The 17,971-nt window shown below is 38.8% G+C and overlaps 1 protein-coding gene across 1 annotated transcript in view; it reads left to right on the plus strand.

The window, feature by feature from the left end:
• DSCAM (DS cell adhesion molecule) overlaps positions 1-17,971 on the plus strand; it is a 454,596-nt gene that overhangs the window by 40,827 nt on the left and 395,798 nt on the right. The window contains exon 2 of the mRNA XM_079312259.1: positions 17,306-17,623. Coding sequence (XP_079168385.1) covers positions 17,306-17,623 — 318 coding nt within the window. The remainder of the gene's footprint in view (positions 1-17,305; positions 17,624-17,971) is intronic.

Below are 17,971 nucleotides of genomic sequence, written 5' to 3' on the forward strand. Positions count from 1 at the left end.
TAATCGTGTCATTCATACAGTTTTTGCCCATCTGTTCCATTCCCCTTTCTTACACCAGCTCCAGATACTTCATGTAGACCTGACAACAGTGCTGCTTCTGGGTATTTTCTCCTCCTAGCTGGTTGCTCTCAGATTGCCTCTTGTGAGGGAAGTTTCTGGTCTCCACTGCAGACAGTTATGATGTCTGAGTAGATTTTCATCCCCTTATGGGACTGCAACATGCATTTGCAATTGTAATAAATACTCTAACTGTAAATACTTTATAAAAATATTTTGTAAACATATGTTTTCTGTTTAATAATGAGTTCTACAGCAAACCAACTGAGATTAGGGCTGTTTCATATAGTTATTTATCTTATCTTGTTCTTGTTCTTGACATGTTAATGAATCATCTCACTATTCTAATGAAAATTATCAGACATAAGGTTTTCAGAAAGTCAGAATGTAGTTACTGAACCTGCTGGTTTCTTAATATTCTGTAATCCCCATAAACTCCTTTTTTTTTTGTTTTGTTTTTTAAATGAGTGCTACTTGTGTCTTGCTAAATCCAAATTTAATCTACAAATAATACCAATATTGTATACTGTAAAACTGTACTTAGATATCAACCAAATAGAGAAAATGCAGAGAGCTGTTTCTGCTTGCACAGGCCTCCCTGGGAAATCTGGGCTATTTTCTTTGTGATCTTTTTTAGGTACTTGCATGTAAGATCTGTTCTCCAAATTTAACATTTCAGATTGAGACATGTGACATCATCTGAATATAGGCTGCTGGGAAATACAAAATGGGACTCACCATCCCCAGAGCAGTTCCAGGACTCATCTGATATTTTGTGTATTTTAAGACAGAGAAACTAATTATGCTTTTAACATTTAAAAGACTCAGCTTGGTTTAGTGCTTGTGATCTGTGTGGTGGAATTTGCTTGCTTCTTTTCCCACCTGATCAATTGCATTTGTTTATTAGTGAGTCATATGCACAGAATAAAGATCTCAAGGATTATGGAAGAAAGAAGTTATTTCCAGTCTTCTTAAGGAGAAGGAACTAGAATTTGAGGCTATTTAATATCTTAGGTTGAGCCTGGTATATTAGCTGAGCAATGAAAGCACCAGGTTTCTGTGTCATGGAATCACAGGATGGTTTGGTGTGCTGGTTTTGAACATTTTCAACTAAACCACTACATCTGGGTTGAAAGAAACCTCAAAGATCACCCAGTGCCACCCCTGCCATGGCAGGGACACCTCCCACTGTCCCAGCTGCTCCAACCCAGTGTCCAACCTGGAACTGAACATTCCAGGGATCCAGGGGCAGCCACAGCTGTGCCAGCCCTGCCCACCCTCCCAGAGAACATTTTCTTCCCTATATCTCATCTAAACACTCTGAGTTTGAAGCCATTTCCCCTCGTTCTGTCACCCATCCCTTGTAAAAACTCTCTCCCATCTTTCCTTGGCTCTGTGATCCCAGTTAATTCCCTTGGCCCCATTCTTGAGCCCACCCAGGTGCACACAGTGTCTGCACAGGAGATCCATCTCACTGCTGGGGCATTGTTCCTTTAAACCGTGTGAAAAACAGCTCTGATACTTGTGTTCACCTTGTTCAGGATGGGGAGGTGCTGTGCTGCTGAGAGGTGGACTAGAAAAACCTAAAAATACCCCTTGCCACTGTGCTTCTTCTGCAGACTGTTCCCAAGCATGGCCTTTTGTTTAATTCAAACACAGAACTGCTTTATTTTCCCATTTTCAGGGCTGATGTTCTGGGAGTCTAAAAAGAACACCTAAGCTCATGAAAACTGATACAAAGGTCAATTTATGCCCTTCCTCCCCCACGAATCCTTGATGTAATTAAATGTGCAGTACTTGAAGCTTACTCTGCTTGCTATTCTTTTTTTTTTGTTGTTGTTGTCTTGATTAAACATGACAACAGATCAATGGGAGAGTTAAAACAGGCCATTAAAAATAGGCACAGGCTCAAACCAAGTATTTGTTTTAACTGTAGAATAATAAAACAATCCAAAATGTTTAGAGTGTTTTTGATGGGACAAATCTAAATGTGAATTATATAAGGGATGGGATGGTTTGGTTGGGTGACATATTTTTAAAAATTATTTCATTTAAAGCCAGAAATCTTAACAACAAACCAAAAGGGATTTTACCAATCAGCTCATCTTACTGGGTTTTTCTTTTCAGTTCATGAATGGAAATAGCTCAAGGTGATCATAAAGCCAGATATCTTTCTTTACAATCAGAGTGCAGAAAGGAAGAAATGGAAAGATGAAAAAACATTGTTGGATAAACTCCCGAAATTTCTCTGCTCCATCAGGTTCTGTATTAGGAAATGCAAACAGGCCCTAGGGATACCTTGGTATCAGTCTGTGCCCTGAACTCAACTGGTGCTGCTGCACAATCTGATATTTCTACAGATTACATAAGGTCTTTTATTTGATTAGTGTGTCCTTTGTGTCCTGTCCCTTTCATATAAACTTTTGGGTGAAATAACATTTGGAAGTCAGTATATTTTTTTTGTCACTGAGTACTCCCGGCCTTCTGTTTTATTTATTTTGTTCTTCTCTTGCTACATTTTCAATGGTGCATAGTAATATTAGTATCAGGACTTGATACTCAGAATTGTTAGATATAGAAACACTTCTATCAAGAAACCTGTGCAAGACAATGAGGTTTGCAAACCTGCTGTCCTGACGATGGGCAAAACTGACTCCTGTAATTATCCTTTGAACTGGTCATAAAAGGAAAGTAATTACAAATGCATAGGAAATTTAAAAGCAGATGGAATTTTTTCTCTCTAGATTCTGCTCTCTCATGATTTGCTGCTTATCAGGTTAATGGGAGAAAAGGAATATTATTTCTCCTTCCTCTGCCTCCCCTTTTACCCCTTTAGTCAGGTCTGTGTGTCACTGTCACATCTATTTGAGGTTACCTCTATCTTAGGTGTAGATTTGTGTGCATGATGAGATTGTGTGCAATCATGGCTTTCCAGTTTAATACTGATATTTAACCCATAAAGCAAGATTAAAAAGATAAAATTAGAATATTTGCCACACACAGTATGACCTCCTGACATCTCACTTGGGCTCTGTGTTGGCAGCAGAATCACCTGCTAAAGACTCAAGCAAAGGCTGATGTTTCATATGGAAACCAATAAAGAGTTAAAAAAAAAAGTAATAATATATATGAGACACTTTAATTCCTGTTCATATTCCTATTCTAGCACAAATGTCATTAAATTGTAATAGTGATTACACATAATGACTACTTGATACTTTGATTTTGCTCAAAAGATCCCTTTTATCTTATCATTATTTACACTTTAAACTGCTTCAGAATCTACGTGGCTGTCAATTTGTATGATGCACATAATTAATTAGCTCTGATTAGGAACAGAAAGATGTGTGGGAGAAACTATTTTGCCAAATGCAGTGATTGTATTAAGCCTTAAATATTATGGTTTAATGTGACTGATGAATGAAAAGGGTGTATTTTCAGCTTGGTAGAGTTGGCTGATGAAGATGAGAGGTGAGAGGTGGATGCTGTGGTTTGGAGCCTCCAGGGAAGGTGATTTTGCCTTGGTCTGGCACAGGAGATGCAGCTGGAACATTCCAAGAGGTACCAGCAACACAGGAAATAATAGAAAATAAAAATATTGTTTCAATAAAAGGCTGAATTTTAGGACCTCTCCACTCAGCCTTTTCTTGTAGGATCCTTTATCATCTGCCCAGCCCCAAAAACTGAGTTAATTAAAAAAAAGAGAGTAGTGTTGAGAAGGAGTAAGACTTACAGGAGGAAAAGGAAATATTTAAAGGTAAGTTGGATGTGAAACAAACCAAAACAGGACAAGCAAACAGATGGTTTCAAACTTAAAGATAGGGGGATTTGACAAGTGTGGGGGTAATTGGCAAGAAGTTCTCATGTAATTGGTGAGAATTTGTCTTCCAGGGCTGAAATCTTGAAGAAAAACATATTAAATACTGCAGGCTTGGACAAAAAATGTGAAGGTGAAAGACAGTGAACCTAGAAAATTCCCAAATAACCTAAGTGTTTGAAATTGGGCACCTGGGACAAAGCATCTTAATCCCTAAGGAACTGATGCTAGAAAATGAATTTAAAATAACTTTTTAAACTGCTGAAAAATCCAGATTTCAGATGTCTTCTTGCTATTTTATTTTGGATACTTAATGTCTCAGGCTTTTATTGTCTTAAAGGACTAAGGTAGAGAATTATAAGTTATCAGGCCTTAAAGAACGAAGTTTTTAGAGCACATAAATAAATGCAATACACTGGGGAAAGAAATCTGACAGACTCAGAAAAGGAAAATTATTACAGATTTTTTTCTTTGAGGGAATCGAAGCAGGTGGGCAAGGAGAATGGAGTCAGTATAACATAACTAGATCTTTAAAACAAGTTCATCAAAATGTCATATCAAGCAGTATGGAAGAAAGATGCCATGGGGTAAGAGAGGTCCTGATGTAGATTAATGATAGGCCAGGAAAGAAATAGGAAACATATAATTGATTTTCCTGCTGGAGAGAAAACCCTGTCAGTGATCTGTGCTGGTTCATGGCTTGGTTGACACAAATGAACTGAGGAAGGTTATAAATATTAAAATCTTCTGATGGAACACTATTCAAGAGACCCCAAAATGCACAGAAGTAGAGCTGCAAAGAGTTAGAAAGATCATGCAGTAATGGGGAATAAAATGGTAATTGGGGAAGAAAATGAGTGCAGAGCACTGCAAATAGCAAAGGTAATTCTAGTTATTTGTGTGATACTGGGCTTAAAATTAGCTGTCACCACCAGGAAAGGATTGTGAGAGACCTTCCCTAAACATCCTTTATCTGCCACTGTTGGAGCACAGGTGATGGGTACTTGACATTTGGAATAACACCCTATTCTATTGTTATAAAAAAAAAAAAATGGTGATTTATATTTTTTTAAAGAAACTGAACACCGAAGAATTCATTTTTCCTTTCACTAAGATTTATGTTGAATGTTGTCATCCTTCTCCCAAAAGTGATAAGAAAATAAATGAGTTTGTGCAGTTACTCTTGAGGTTTGGTTTCTATAAAAGGTTCCCAAGGAAAACTGGAAGGGAACAGGTTTGTTTAGGCTGAACTGACATCAGTGTGGTCAGAAATTTCTTCCTTGGCTGCAAGATGCTGCAAGGACTTTCACTTACACTTTAGTGAAAAAGTGATAGCTTATTTAAAAAAAAACTAATGGAAAACACAGAAAAATCCCAAGCTCAGGCTGGCACCAGTAGTTAAGTGTTCAAATTTCAGTGTATAGAGTATGAGAGTATATAATATGTAAATCTATGTTCTAGACTCATTTTGCACCATCTTCATAATATTATCATATGAACTTTTATTCCTCAGCTGATTACCATGCTAAATATACCATTTCCAAATGGAATGTTCTCTTGGGATCATTCAGAATGTTCAAATAGTCTTGGATAACTTATTTTTACATTGGTAGTAGCTCCCCTCCATTTTAGATGTGATATTAATATTGGGTGATGGTGTTGTTTTAATTTATTTGAGATACATTTAATTTTTTCTTCTTAAAACCTTTCCTCCTCCAGCAAAACCCAAATTCCTGAGATCTTGTCCCCCTATTGAGGAAAAGAAATTCCTCATGGATTGTGTCTATTTTATAATAATATTAATATACCTTTTTCTTTGTATGCTATGTTATATGAATTATACAATAAACCCATGAGAGAGAGAGTACCAGATAGCAATTGTTAAGGTAATATTAATTCCATAAGTTGTTTATTTGGTTTTGTTATGAAGCAAAATTAAATCCTGAAGACTTGTTTTTCACCTACTCTGTTCTCTATCCTCTTTTCCTTTCCCCTTCAAGTGATAGGTAGAGGGAAAAATCTTGCTCTTTTGGTATTCTTTTTAATTAAGATTGCAGTAGCTTGTCATAGCTCTAGTCTTCTATAAAAATAGCCATGAATGCCAGGGCATTTTCCTTTCCTTTAATTTAGTGAGATGTAAACAAAAATCAGTACATCATGGTGATCTTGGAAGCAGTTTAGAAAAAAAATGTGAGCAGTAACCAAATGGAAATGCTGCTTCTCCATTACAGAATGGAATCACAGAATGGTTTGGGCTGGAAGGGAACTAAAAGCTCATCCAGTGCCACCCCTGCCATGGGGACACCTCCCACTGTCCCATTGCTCCAGCCCCAGTGTCCAACCTGGCACTGAACATTCCAGGGATCCAGGGGCAGCCACAGCAAATCTGGGAATCCTGTGCCTGCCCTGCCCACCCTCCCAGGGAAGAATCTCTTCCCAATATTTAGCCTAACCCTGGTCTCTTTCAGCTAAAGGCCATTTCTTCTGTCACTGCATGTTGTTATATTCTCTGTACATTTACATCATGTTGCAATATTCTATTCTTTCTTCTTTTGTTGTAGTATGTTACTCTGTCAGTCCTGGGTTTATTTTCATGATTAATAGAGACAAATCACTTTCAGAGCCTATCAGCAATTTCATTATTACAATAGTAGTTGTACAACTTCTGTTTGCTCTACAGCAGTGAGGCTGCTCAGATCTGTTGGTGCTGGATGCTTGTTCTGAACAGAAGCAATTGCTGTGTGGGTTTTGTGACTTTCTCCTTTTCCTCCCTCTTATTGGAACCCTGGTCACTGAAAAATTGAGACTTTCTGTGCTGGCAGGCATTGACCCCCAGCAGAACTCTGCATTTGACCTTAGGCTGTGGAGAAGCTTCCAAAATGGAATGCTGGAACTGGGATCATGGGTGTGCAGTCTGAATAGAAGTGTGTGATATCACAGGGTGGAAAACTTAGAGCTGAAGGTTTTTTTGATATAGTAATATATAGATAAAACAAGATGGAAGTTTTAGGGCAGAGGTTTATCCTTCTTCATTTCCTTTTTCTTCATGGGTTTGGGTGATATTTTGCAAATGGGTAGAAAATTCCACATTGTGGGCCATAGATAGTTGGTTATTGGGTTAAAAGTAAAGATAATTTAGGTGGCTTTTCTTAATTGGACAATTTACCCTTAAAAGGCCTTGTAGAGAGAGAGATAGAACTCCATTTTTAGCTTGTTACCTTGTAGTGCTATAGAACTCACAGTTTATAATAAAGAGAAGAACTAAAGAAGAACAAAATAAACCTCAATACTCTTTTTTTATTTTTTTATTTTGAATTTTTTTTTTAATGTTCATTGAGATCCATCCCCTGAGCAAGGCAGGCAGCTGTGCCCTCTTCTCCTCTGCTGGGGCAGGTTTTGGGGCACAGGGAGGAGCTGCCCTTGCTGTGCTGCTGTAAGCTGTCAGAAGGAATTCACTCACACTGAGGGCTTGTCCCCAGGGGTGGAGAAAAATCCAGCATGGATGCAAAGCAGCATTGGGGCAGCAAAATGTTTGAGATGTGTTGAGTGTTCTGCAGGGGCTTGAGAGCCCTCACCATATGAGGAAATCCAAATGCCAGGTGGATCTGTGGTCTGGAGGGATTTCTAATCCAGCTTGTTCCATTTCTAGATCCCACATGTTTTCTCCCTACAGATTAATATTCAGGGGTGTATATTTTCTTGCCTGTGACTCAGGAATTTCTTCCATTCCTGCATTTTCATGTATCCTGATCTCTTCCTCCTCTGCAGATTTGGAGAGTAAGGACTTGTTAAATAAATCACTAACTTTGTCATGAAGGAAGAATCATGGTGGGGAAGTGGGGGACAGTAAACTTAACACTTCCAGAGTGGAAATGTTCTCATGCCCCAATATTATCTGAAGTTTGATGCAAAAAATGCATCACATTAATATTAAATTTTGTTCTTGATATGCTGGTGGTGATGGTGGTGAATTGAGGCTGTTAAGACTACAGTCTCTGTTCAGTATTTCCTAACTAGGAAATCCAGTAGAGATCAGTGCTATTCATCTCTTCAGCAGTTTCTGGAAGAACTCTCTTTTTCAGGAAGTGCTACAGAGGTTGCTCTGCTTATTATTCCCATGGAGGGCAGGTTTTGTATTTTCCTTTAGCAGGGACTGCCTAATGTGGCACCTGAATGATGTCAGTGTTGGAAATTCTGTGCCACCAAAGCTTTCACCTAATTCTTCCTGCATTTTCTTTCAATCCCAATGGATTTGTCAATGTTGGTGTGATTTCTTGCAGTGTTTTGTACACTGAAGGCTGCCAGCACATTTCAGATTGTCCTTTGCTGGATGAGCTCACTGATGGTGTCTGGGTGGAAGCTGTGCAGGCTCAGCCAAACCCCAAACCTCCATCCTTTCCTATCCCTTGGGGCAATATTGTTTTCCCTCAAAGCATCCAAGAGAAATGCTTTTCCCCCAAAGTGTCTCAGTATGGAGGAGGAGTGGGATACAACCAGGCATCATCCAGATCTCCCCATTTTCCTCTCCCCTTCTCTCATAGTTTTGGAGCAGAGCTTTTCAGTTTAAATCCATTTAGCTGACTTATCTTTTGTGGGTCACTTTTGTAGGTACTGGGAATAACAGTGGTGTGTAATAATGGAGCTGAGAGGTTGAAGTTTAAAAATCCCTTGACATTTTGGGTTTTTCTCCTTCTCCAGTTTGCTAGCTGGGTGGTTGGCAGGATTGTGTGCCCTGCTGAGACTCACCCTGGCAGTGGGGTTCACTCACCATGAGCAGAAAAACCCCAAAGGCCAAGACACTATCCCAGCAGGGTGTCCTGGCTGTTCCCTGCATCCAAATGAAAGATCTTTCAGGCTCTGGCTTCAACTGGGATGTGGGAAAGGTGACAGAGAAGCCAGCAGACTGTGAGATTCAAAATGTACTGCTCCTCTCTGAAAGGAAGAATGTTCCATCCTCATGGAATTTTGTGAAGATCCTGACAATTATTGTCACAGAAAATTTTTGCCATTTTTGTGTGGAATAGATGATTTTTTTCTTTTTTTGTCTCTTTCCTGGACAGATCTAATAAAAAGTATGCTTGGCTTTGCTGTTTATTTGTAGAAGTCTGTTGTCCCATTAGGATGGGACAAGTTGGTGCCATCAGGACTCTTTCAGAGGTCAGCTGCAGCATTTTGAAGAGAAGACCCAGATTGAAACCTGTTAAATCTCAGCCAATATGTCATTGAAAATAATGGCTCTGCTTATGGAAAAAGTGATAATTTTATAAACCAGTTAAAATAAAATCTATACAAATATGGATTAATTAAATTTTTTCAAAAACCTGAGACACATCTAATTATCTTTATTTCTCTTGCTCATAAAATATTTTTGAGAGAAAAAGAAATCTGAGGCTCTTCTCTTATTTCTTTCTTTTTTGCTTTTGGTGTTCTTGCAGTGTGTTCCTTATGATAGGAATGAGTGGAATTGGGTTTTTTTGGGTTCAAGAGGCACAGATATTTTTGGCCCATAGATTAACAATTATCTGGGGTTTTGATTTTGTGGGGTTTTTTTTGTTGTTTTTGTGGGTTTTTTTGTTTGTTTGGTTTTTGGGGGTTTTTTGGGGTTTAAATTTTTTTTTTTTTTTTTTTTTTTGGTGGGGGGGGTGTTTGTGGTGTATTTTAAACCACATATTATTCCTTCTTAGCTGATTAAAAACTCCTATCACTTGCATCTATTGCATTTGCCACTCTGCCTTTGTGCACTCCACCAAAACTCAAATTTCTCTCCCTGCCTTGTGAGTTCTGCTTCTTTTTATGGTTTCACCTGAGGACCTTTTCTTTTAATTGTGGAAGCCTGCTTTGATTTAATGGAAGTTTCTGTCCTCTGAGAATGATAACATAATGCTGAGTGCTTTTTTTCCATAGTGATTATTATTTGTGGGCAAAACCAACTGCATACTTAATTATCCTCATTAGTGGTTCTGATTTTGAAACTGATTCAAACAAGAAACCCTTTGGAATAAAAGGCTGAGCACTGGCACATTAAATCAGAGTAGCAGTTTGAAATAAAATTATTTTTTGTTGGGTTTTTTGGTGGACTCATGGCAAATTTATGTTGTTGAGCCCAAAAATATTGGCTATCCTTACACAACACACAACATGGGAAATAGTTCTGCATTTTGAGATTTTATACTGTGGGAAGAATTGTGCTCTCCTTTGTTTACTTGACTTAAAACTGTTGTGGGTGGTGGTGTTTAATTGGTGTTTTTGTAATTGTATTAGTTTAATATCTTCATCTCTTGGCTAATTATATTTGTAATATCAGATAATTTTGGGCAATTGATTTAATTTTGATTTTAGCATTCTGTCATAATTCTTCTTCAGGGCTGCTTTCACTCTTCTTCATTTTATTAATTCCTTTTTAATAAGACTTAATTTGGATCCTGGTCACAGCATTTTTATCCATTGCTGTTTTCCTGTTCTTGAAGGTACTTATCTTTTGTCCACCTGAAACTTATTCCTTGTATGAGCTGTTTTTTACCCTCCTTCCCCTCAAACAACAAGGAGTGTTCAATCCCCATCAATTTAGAGCAGCAGAAAAATCCCTGTCCAAAGCCAGAATCAAAGCCAAAGTTGTAAAAGTACATTTGCTTTACCCTTGCTCTAATAAAATGTATAATATTTATCAACCTTGTGTGTTAGTCATTAGATAAAACCCCTAGAGGGAGACACGATCACAGATGGATTATTGTAATGCCTCATCACTCTGATCTTTCCACAATAGCTGCAGTAATTTCTCTAGGTCACTTTGCATAGCCTGTTACTGGATAATTGAGTAGTGATAATAACATTCTTGTTTGTAAGTGTCTAATCAGGTTTTGATTCTTTTCAAATAAGGGCTTTTTTTGGTTCATCAAGAGGAGATGTATTGGAGGGAAAAAAGGCCAATTTAGACTCCCTTTAAAAAAAAAAACAACCCTCTTTTAAATCTCAGTCATGGTGATTCAGTATAGAATCTTGAAAAAAAATTAAAAATCATCCTAAATAGTGACACAGCTCTCAAGAATTGCACCCTCTCACCCACTCAGACTCTCCCCATTCTGCACTGAGTAATCAGCACATTTGTGATTGCATTTGTAATGTTTCTACTACTGGTTTGTAAAGCACAGCAGTGCATTCAGAAATGTTTCATTTATCAGTTCTGTGTGTGTGTGTGTTTATGCAAAAGAGATTATCTTAGCATACTGTGTTGTTTGGATGTCAATGGGGTAATTAACCTGTAGTATGATCCTGGTAATTCAGTTTCCTTAAATATAATTCATTGTTTAGATGGCTTCAGCCATTTTCCCATAAAAGTTGGTTTGGGTGCTTTTTTGGACTGCTTTTTAGATTGATTCCATTAAATTTTCTTACAAGATATTTGTATTTACAGTGAAAAATCAATATTTAGTTTTCCCCTGTTAGGGAGGATTGCAGTATTTTTCACTGACCGTTGAAAAATGAGGCCTAAATTCTCACTTAAATTTTTTCAATTGTTTTGCTGTAATTAGATCTTTTGTTCTCCCTAGGTCTCTACCTCACAGCCATAATGGCTGTGGTCACAATGATGTTTTCTTGCCTGCTTTTGCTCTGATTTCAGGCCAGTCAGGAAGGAGCTGTCTGGCTGAGAGATTTGTCAAGAGTTGTGAGATCCTGGGGAGTTCCCTGAGCCTCAACATTCTTCTGACTTCTTGTTATCTTTTTCTTTCATTTTGCTAAATAATCTCTTTTATTTAATCTCTTCCCTGTCCTCTTTTGGGGATGAAAGGTAACATTTGGGAATGATCCTGTGCAGGGCCAGCAGTTGAATTTGATGATCCTTGTGGGTCCCTTCCAGCTCAGAATATTCTGTGACCTTTCTCCTTTTATGCTCTATTATATCTTTTAATTCACCACCTCCCCCACCAAAACAAAAGAAAATAAACAAAAAAAATCCCACCCTGTTTTTGAATTTTCTGCATCCTGGAGATGCATTTAGGAATTGCTGCTGTAAGAAAAGGCAAAGGCTGTGATGCTTTTAGGCTGTGCCTGAGCCAGACAGGCTGAACTCACAGTACAAGTCCATAAATATGGACACCAAACATCCACCCAAAAGCTAAAAATGTTGGGGCACCTGTGCTGAACTTCTCAAGTTAAATGAGATGTTCAAAAAGTTGGAAACTTGTCCTAATGCCTCTCTGTCAGCTGGGGGTGGTGGAACAAGGGAAGGGAGAGGTTTGCCCATCAAGGCAGGGTCTCAGCTGAGCCCAGGCTGTTTTTCCTGCATTGCCTGTGGAAAAGGCTCCAAAGCTTCTCCCCTACCCAAGGAAGGATGGCTGAGTCTTTTAGGAAAAGGCTTTTTCCAGAAGGCATCCAGGATATTGATGTTATATTGTTTTTATTAAAGTTTGGTGAGACCTTGATGAGCTGATAAGAATACAAGGGTTCTTAGTCCTTAAACTTCTTAAGGGAATGTGTCTCATGCTGCTTTGCATCTGTTTGCAAAAATCTTTCCAAATGTCCAGATTTTCTGGAGTGTGTTGTGCCATGATGGTAAAAAGCAGTTCCAGGTGTCTGCCATTCCAAGTTCAGCACTAGGAGCTTAGACTTTATTAAACACTGTCCTGTCTTTCCTTTCCCTTTTCTGTTTTTCCTTTTTCTGTTTTTATTATACTCCTTGGATTTGCTTCTATGTTTATTATACATTCATTATGCTTCTTCTATGTCTATTTATATATTTATTGTGGTTTTTTATACTTTTTGGGTTTGTTTCTTGTGTTTAGGCAGCTGTATTTAAAAGTGAGAAATTATTATATTTAAAGATGGCACCTTATACAATCCAATGAATCTGAAGGAAATACTTGATTGTTGCCCAGTTCCTCAATCACAATCTCACTGAGGAGAAAAAGAGAGGGAACATTGATGTCCAAAGCTGTGGCAAACCTCGAGTTCCACTGTAACACAGTTCAGGCTGTTTCTACAAACCTGCTGTAGTGCAGGAGTGCAGTCAACTGCTTAATTACAAAATTTATCTTTTCTGTTTTGATTTTTATTTTATCTAAATAATCTCAGTGGTCTCTTGGCTCCATACTTTCACTTTGATTCATATCTTTTAATTTATCTATATAAATATTTCATGCTGGATTTGATTAATCAAATGGATGGGAACTAATTTTTCCCTTAGTTTGAAATTGTTATTAATTTAAGGCCAAACTTTGCACTTGCAAAGCCATTACAGGAACAGCATTTAGTCTTTGAAAAGGACAGGGTATATGAATTAAATATAAGTATCAATTTATTGTTCATAGACATTTTATTCATATTTTTGAGTGCTGACCTGTCTCTCAACCAAAAGTATTTCAGTTCTTTCAAGAGCTGAAGAGAAAATTGGGTCTTCAAATGACCAGTTGCAGAATGTGTGTTTGGAAGAATATGAGGCTCAAAAAAACAACTTCAAAATCACAGAAATGTTATTTAAACTTACTAAAATATGAAGGAGCACATGATGAAAAGGAATGATCTACAACACCAAGGCTCAGCATTGCATCCTGGCACTGAGTTGAACAGATAGAAAATTTTCTTTTGTTACAGGAAAGTTTTCACTTCTGGCATCTTTAGGGTAAAGGTTCTTGCAGGTGAAGCAACCTGAAGGGGCCAAAAATTTCATGGTTTGCTTTTTCATTTCTTCTCTCATCTCTTTGTTGGTGCTGACCCCTCCTTGTCACCAGACCCCAAGCTGAATGCAGTGCTGTAATTTAAATGTAGGATCTTCTCTCACATACCTTAGTGACACCCCTTTCTGCAAAAAGGGGGATTGAGAAACAGCAATTTCAGCCTTGACAGATCCCTCATAGGCAGGAATATCACAGGAACTATTGGCTAGGTCCTTGTAGAAGACATTCAAGTGCTCAGCATTCACACATGTAGGAGCAGACCTGGAGGAGTGACCTGCCTGAGGAGGGAAAAGCCACCTCTGTCAAAACAAAACAAAACAAAAAAACCCAAAAACCTCCATTCTTAGCTGTGCCAGCAGCTGCAGGTGCTGGAAATGTCCCAGCCAGCCTCAACCTGCAGAGCTGTGTGTCCATCCTGGTGTCACCTGCTCACAGCCCTGCACACCAGCTTAGAGCCAGCTCAGCTGAAAAGAGATCTCTCAAATGCCAGCAGAGATTTTGCATCTGGCTGATGTGTTCAGCACTTTGCTAAGCACAGCAGTGTTGTCTCCCCTGAAAATCAGAAGAAACCTCCTTGGCTATACTGCTTTGTCAGTTCCCCTTATTGCTTCAAGTACTGAGAGTAAGGAATACTGATTGAACTTGTAAACAATTTATCCACCTCCCATCTCCCTCCCTCTCTCCCCTCTATTTTTCCCTCCCCCACACCTTTCACCCCATTCCTATAGGAGTGAGACCCTGGCATCTATTGAGCCTTAGACTGCAGAAATGCTTCTTGTCCTTTGATCTGATAAACTGTTGATATTCTCCTTTAACCACACAGCCCAGGACACAAATCTCTGCCTTCTTGCCCCAAAGTGCTTGCAGGTGCAGGTTGTTTGTCACCTTTTCATTCCAGCTGGGGCACCTGGGCATTGCTGAGGTGCAGCCTTCCTCTTGTTTCTTTCAAGAATTATTGGTTTGGTAATAAATAACCCTTATTCAGAAAGAATCTGTGCCTTTTCTTCCCTTACACTGTGAAATGATGTGATCTCTGTCCAAGCTAAGTGCAGTCACTCAGCTGCAAGAGTTTTCAATTCTGCCTTGGATATTATTTTCTCTTCTATTGCCTTTTTTTTGTTTGTTTTCATTCTTCAGGTATTTCTCTTTGCTGTTTTATTTCCACAACTTTCATCAGCTTCCCTCACCACTCTGCCTTGCAACTCTTAGACTGAGTTGCTTCTGCTTTTTGAAAAATACTGTGTTTAGTTGGATCATATTCTATCATTAAGTAACATATAATTAATTCCACATCATCTTTGACTTGTCTCAGTTTCAGTTAGGTTTCAATAAATCACTTGTTCTGTCATTCAGCTAATCCCTTTCCTCCTACAGAATGCTGAGGAGAAATATCTTTTTAATAAAAGCTTCTGAAATCCCATTTTTTTCATTGGATGTCTCCAACTTAGCTCACAGAGTGAATTCCACCACAAAAAGCATCTGGGCTGTCAGCATTGTGTATAAGTGTGTGTATTGCAGCACTGTGATTGTTTTCCAGGGATCTTGGTGTGTTTGTGGCTGCCATTAGGATGAATGTGTAGCAGATGCTGGTTTAAAATGAAGCACTATTGTACTGGCTGATGGATGCAAAGTTTGTCAAGAGCAGTGAAAGCTTCTACAGGGGATACAAAGCAGCTGGAAAAATTCATTGTTATGTGCTGCTAGTGTGAGTCTCTAGTTCAGCTGTGCTGTGTTTGATTGGGAAGTTAGATTCTATGGAAGTGTCAAACTGAGTTCCTGATATTCTCTATTTTTATGGCATTCATAATTTGGTATTTACCTCTTTGTTCTTGGCCAGGAAATCTACTGGATTTGCTTGAATATCTGCTAAGAAGCAGCACAGCATAATGAAAGCTGGCAAATGTGAATTGTGTTTATTACTTCTACGTGCATGTCTTGTTGGCCAATGGAAATTTAAATGCCCTGTTGATTGTTTCATTTGTATTTGTAGAGAAAAGCTTGTACAGCAGATGAACAATGCTAAATTGTTTTTTTTTTCTCAGTTCTCTATTATGTTACCAACAATACTGTTCTCTGCTTCAAAGTACAACTATAATTAGAAATGTGATTATGTAAAAGTGGCACCATTTTATTCACTCCTTCTGAATGAGGATTCAGCTTCTTCTTGTGCTTTAGTCCTCTTGTGCCTATTTTTGCTTTCCAGATGCTTGTGTTCCTCTTGGGATTGCATCCTCTAGGTGGAATTTTCTGGCAGGGGACTTTATTCTGTGCTGGCACCTGCCTCATCTAAATGCAGGAGCTTAGCTCCAGATTTGAAATTTCTCCTTTCTGAACCTCCAAGTGCTTTTCAGCCTTCTCTGTGCCACTCATTTATCTGTCTCCTGCGTGCCAGGCATCTTTCCCTGTTGGAGAGGGTGTCTCACTCTCTTTTTTTAATTTCCAGGGATTCCCAGAGCCAGTTTTGCTTTCTTTTGAGTCTCTCCTGATGATATTTAGAATGAACACCCTCCCACTCTGTATCTTTGCAAGATATCAAAAGAGAGAAGGAAAAATTAGTCTATTTTGTGCTTTAAACTATCATAAAATGCAGTGGCAGAGTTAGACAAGAGAGTTCACTGCTTAGCACTGGGATTGCAAGTCCTTTCTGCAGGATAATAGAAACCATCTTGTGCAAATAAAGGCCACCCTGAAATGTCTCATCACTGCTCACTGAGATCTCCTCCAGTGGGGAGTCCAAAAACTGACCCCTTACCAGCCTTGCTTTAGAAAATCCCATCAGAACCTACTGCATTCAACACAGAGTGAAACATCCAAGTCTCTGTGTTTGTGTCAAGCAAAACTGACCAGTTTTTTCACATGTGAACATGATATGCAAATATAAAGCAGATTGGTGGTATTGGAATATATCCTACCACTTATTTGAAAACAAAAATTGTGTGTTAGGCTTATCAGCTCCCCAACAGAGGTTAGGAAGGTACTTTAGAGGAAATGCTGGGGGACCTTTAAACCCCCTGGAGACTTCAATCCCTCCAGTGAGAGCTGAATAGTCCATAGCAGAAGTGGTTAATCTGGTGCTCTGACTAATTATGACTCTTTCCAGTGATACAGAATCTTCAGTTTAAGGTGGGGAGTGGGACTGCATGGAGTCCCAAGGATGGCAGAACCAAGATTATCGTAGGCACCTATTGTAGGTTTAGTGTCTTTGCTAGAAAGACCTGACCAAATGATAGAAAGCATTTACTAAGCTGTATCTGTATTAACTATAGACATGTAATACTATTATGGAGTTACAGGACTTTTTCACTGTTTTCTCAGTTCTTTTCATTACTTTATAAATTATTTTTGCCGTGAAAAGATTGCAAAAATAAATTTAGAGATGCTAACAGAAACTGCTTGTGTTTCAGGCAGGAATTTACCCACTGGAAATTTCCTAAAGGCAGATTATTGATAGATTTTTGCAGGCTGTACCAGGAGTGCAGCCTCAGCGAGCGCAGAAATGAGCGGATTTACACCATTTACACAAAAAGGCGTTTCTCATTTTACTTTTGGTTGCAAACCACCTACTGTGTTTAACAGTATTTTTCTTTGACAACGAGAAACATTATATTACTTTATTTATTAATTTTATCAGAGCCGACATTACCATCCAAATGCTTTGATCACCCTCCGCGTTCCACTTGGCGCCGAACCGTCCCGCGCGCTGCCGAAACATCTCAAGGTCTGTTCTTATTTTCTTTTTTATTTTCTTTTTTCCTTGCAGTTTTCAGTGAAGAGCTACACGCCAGTCTCTACTTTGTCAATGCATCTCTGCAAGAGGTAGTGTTTGCTAGCACCACAGGGACCCTGGTCCCCTGTCCAGCAGCGGGGATCCCCCCGGTGACGCTCAGATGGTACCTAGCGACGGGCGAGGAGATCTACGATGTCCCAGGGATCCGCCACGTCCACCCCAATGGCACTCTCCAAATCTTCCCCTTCCCTCCTTCAAGCTTTAATAACTTAATCCATGATAACACTTACTATTGCACAGCTGAAAATCCTTCAGGGAAAATCAGGAGTCAGGATGTTCACATTAAGGCTGGTAAGTGGAGGGTTTCGGTGGGTGTTTCAAAGAGGAGCGGTAGATATCAATCAAGGGGAGTTGGCCAGAAATGAAATCTCTAAATTCTCAACAATATTAAGAAATATTGTGAATACTTTCTTCTCTTGTCCTCCCCAGTTTGAATTACTTTGCTGATGAAAAGTTGGTTTTCCAAAGATCAGATGAGCACAAATAAAAGGAGAAGTGAACTGATAATCAAATCAACCAAACCATGCTTGCACATTAAAGAACTCTGTGAGAAAAAGGTGGATTTTGTATATGGTCTGGAAGAGAAGATGAATGCTTGGCCCTAAATCACACCTCTCCTCCTTAGTTTGTGTTCACTTG

Source organism: Erithacus rubecula, assembly GCF_903797595.1.
Source record: "Erithacus rubecula genome assembly, chromosome: 1".
Classification (NCBI taxonomy): Eukaryota; Metazoa; Chordata; class Aves; order Passeriformes; family Muscicapidae; genus Erithacus; species Erithacus rubecula.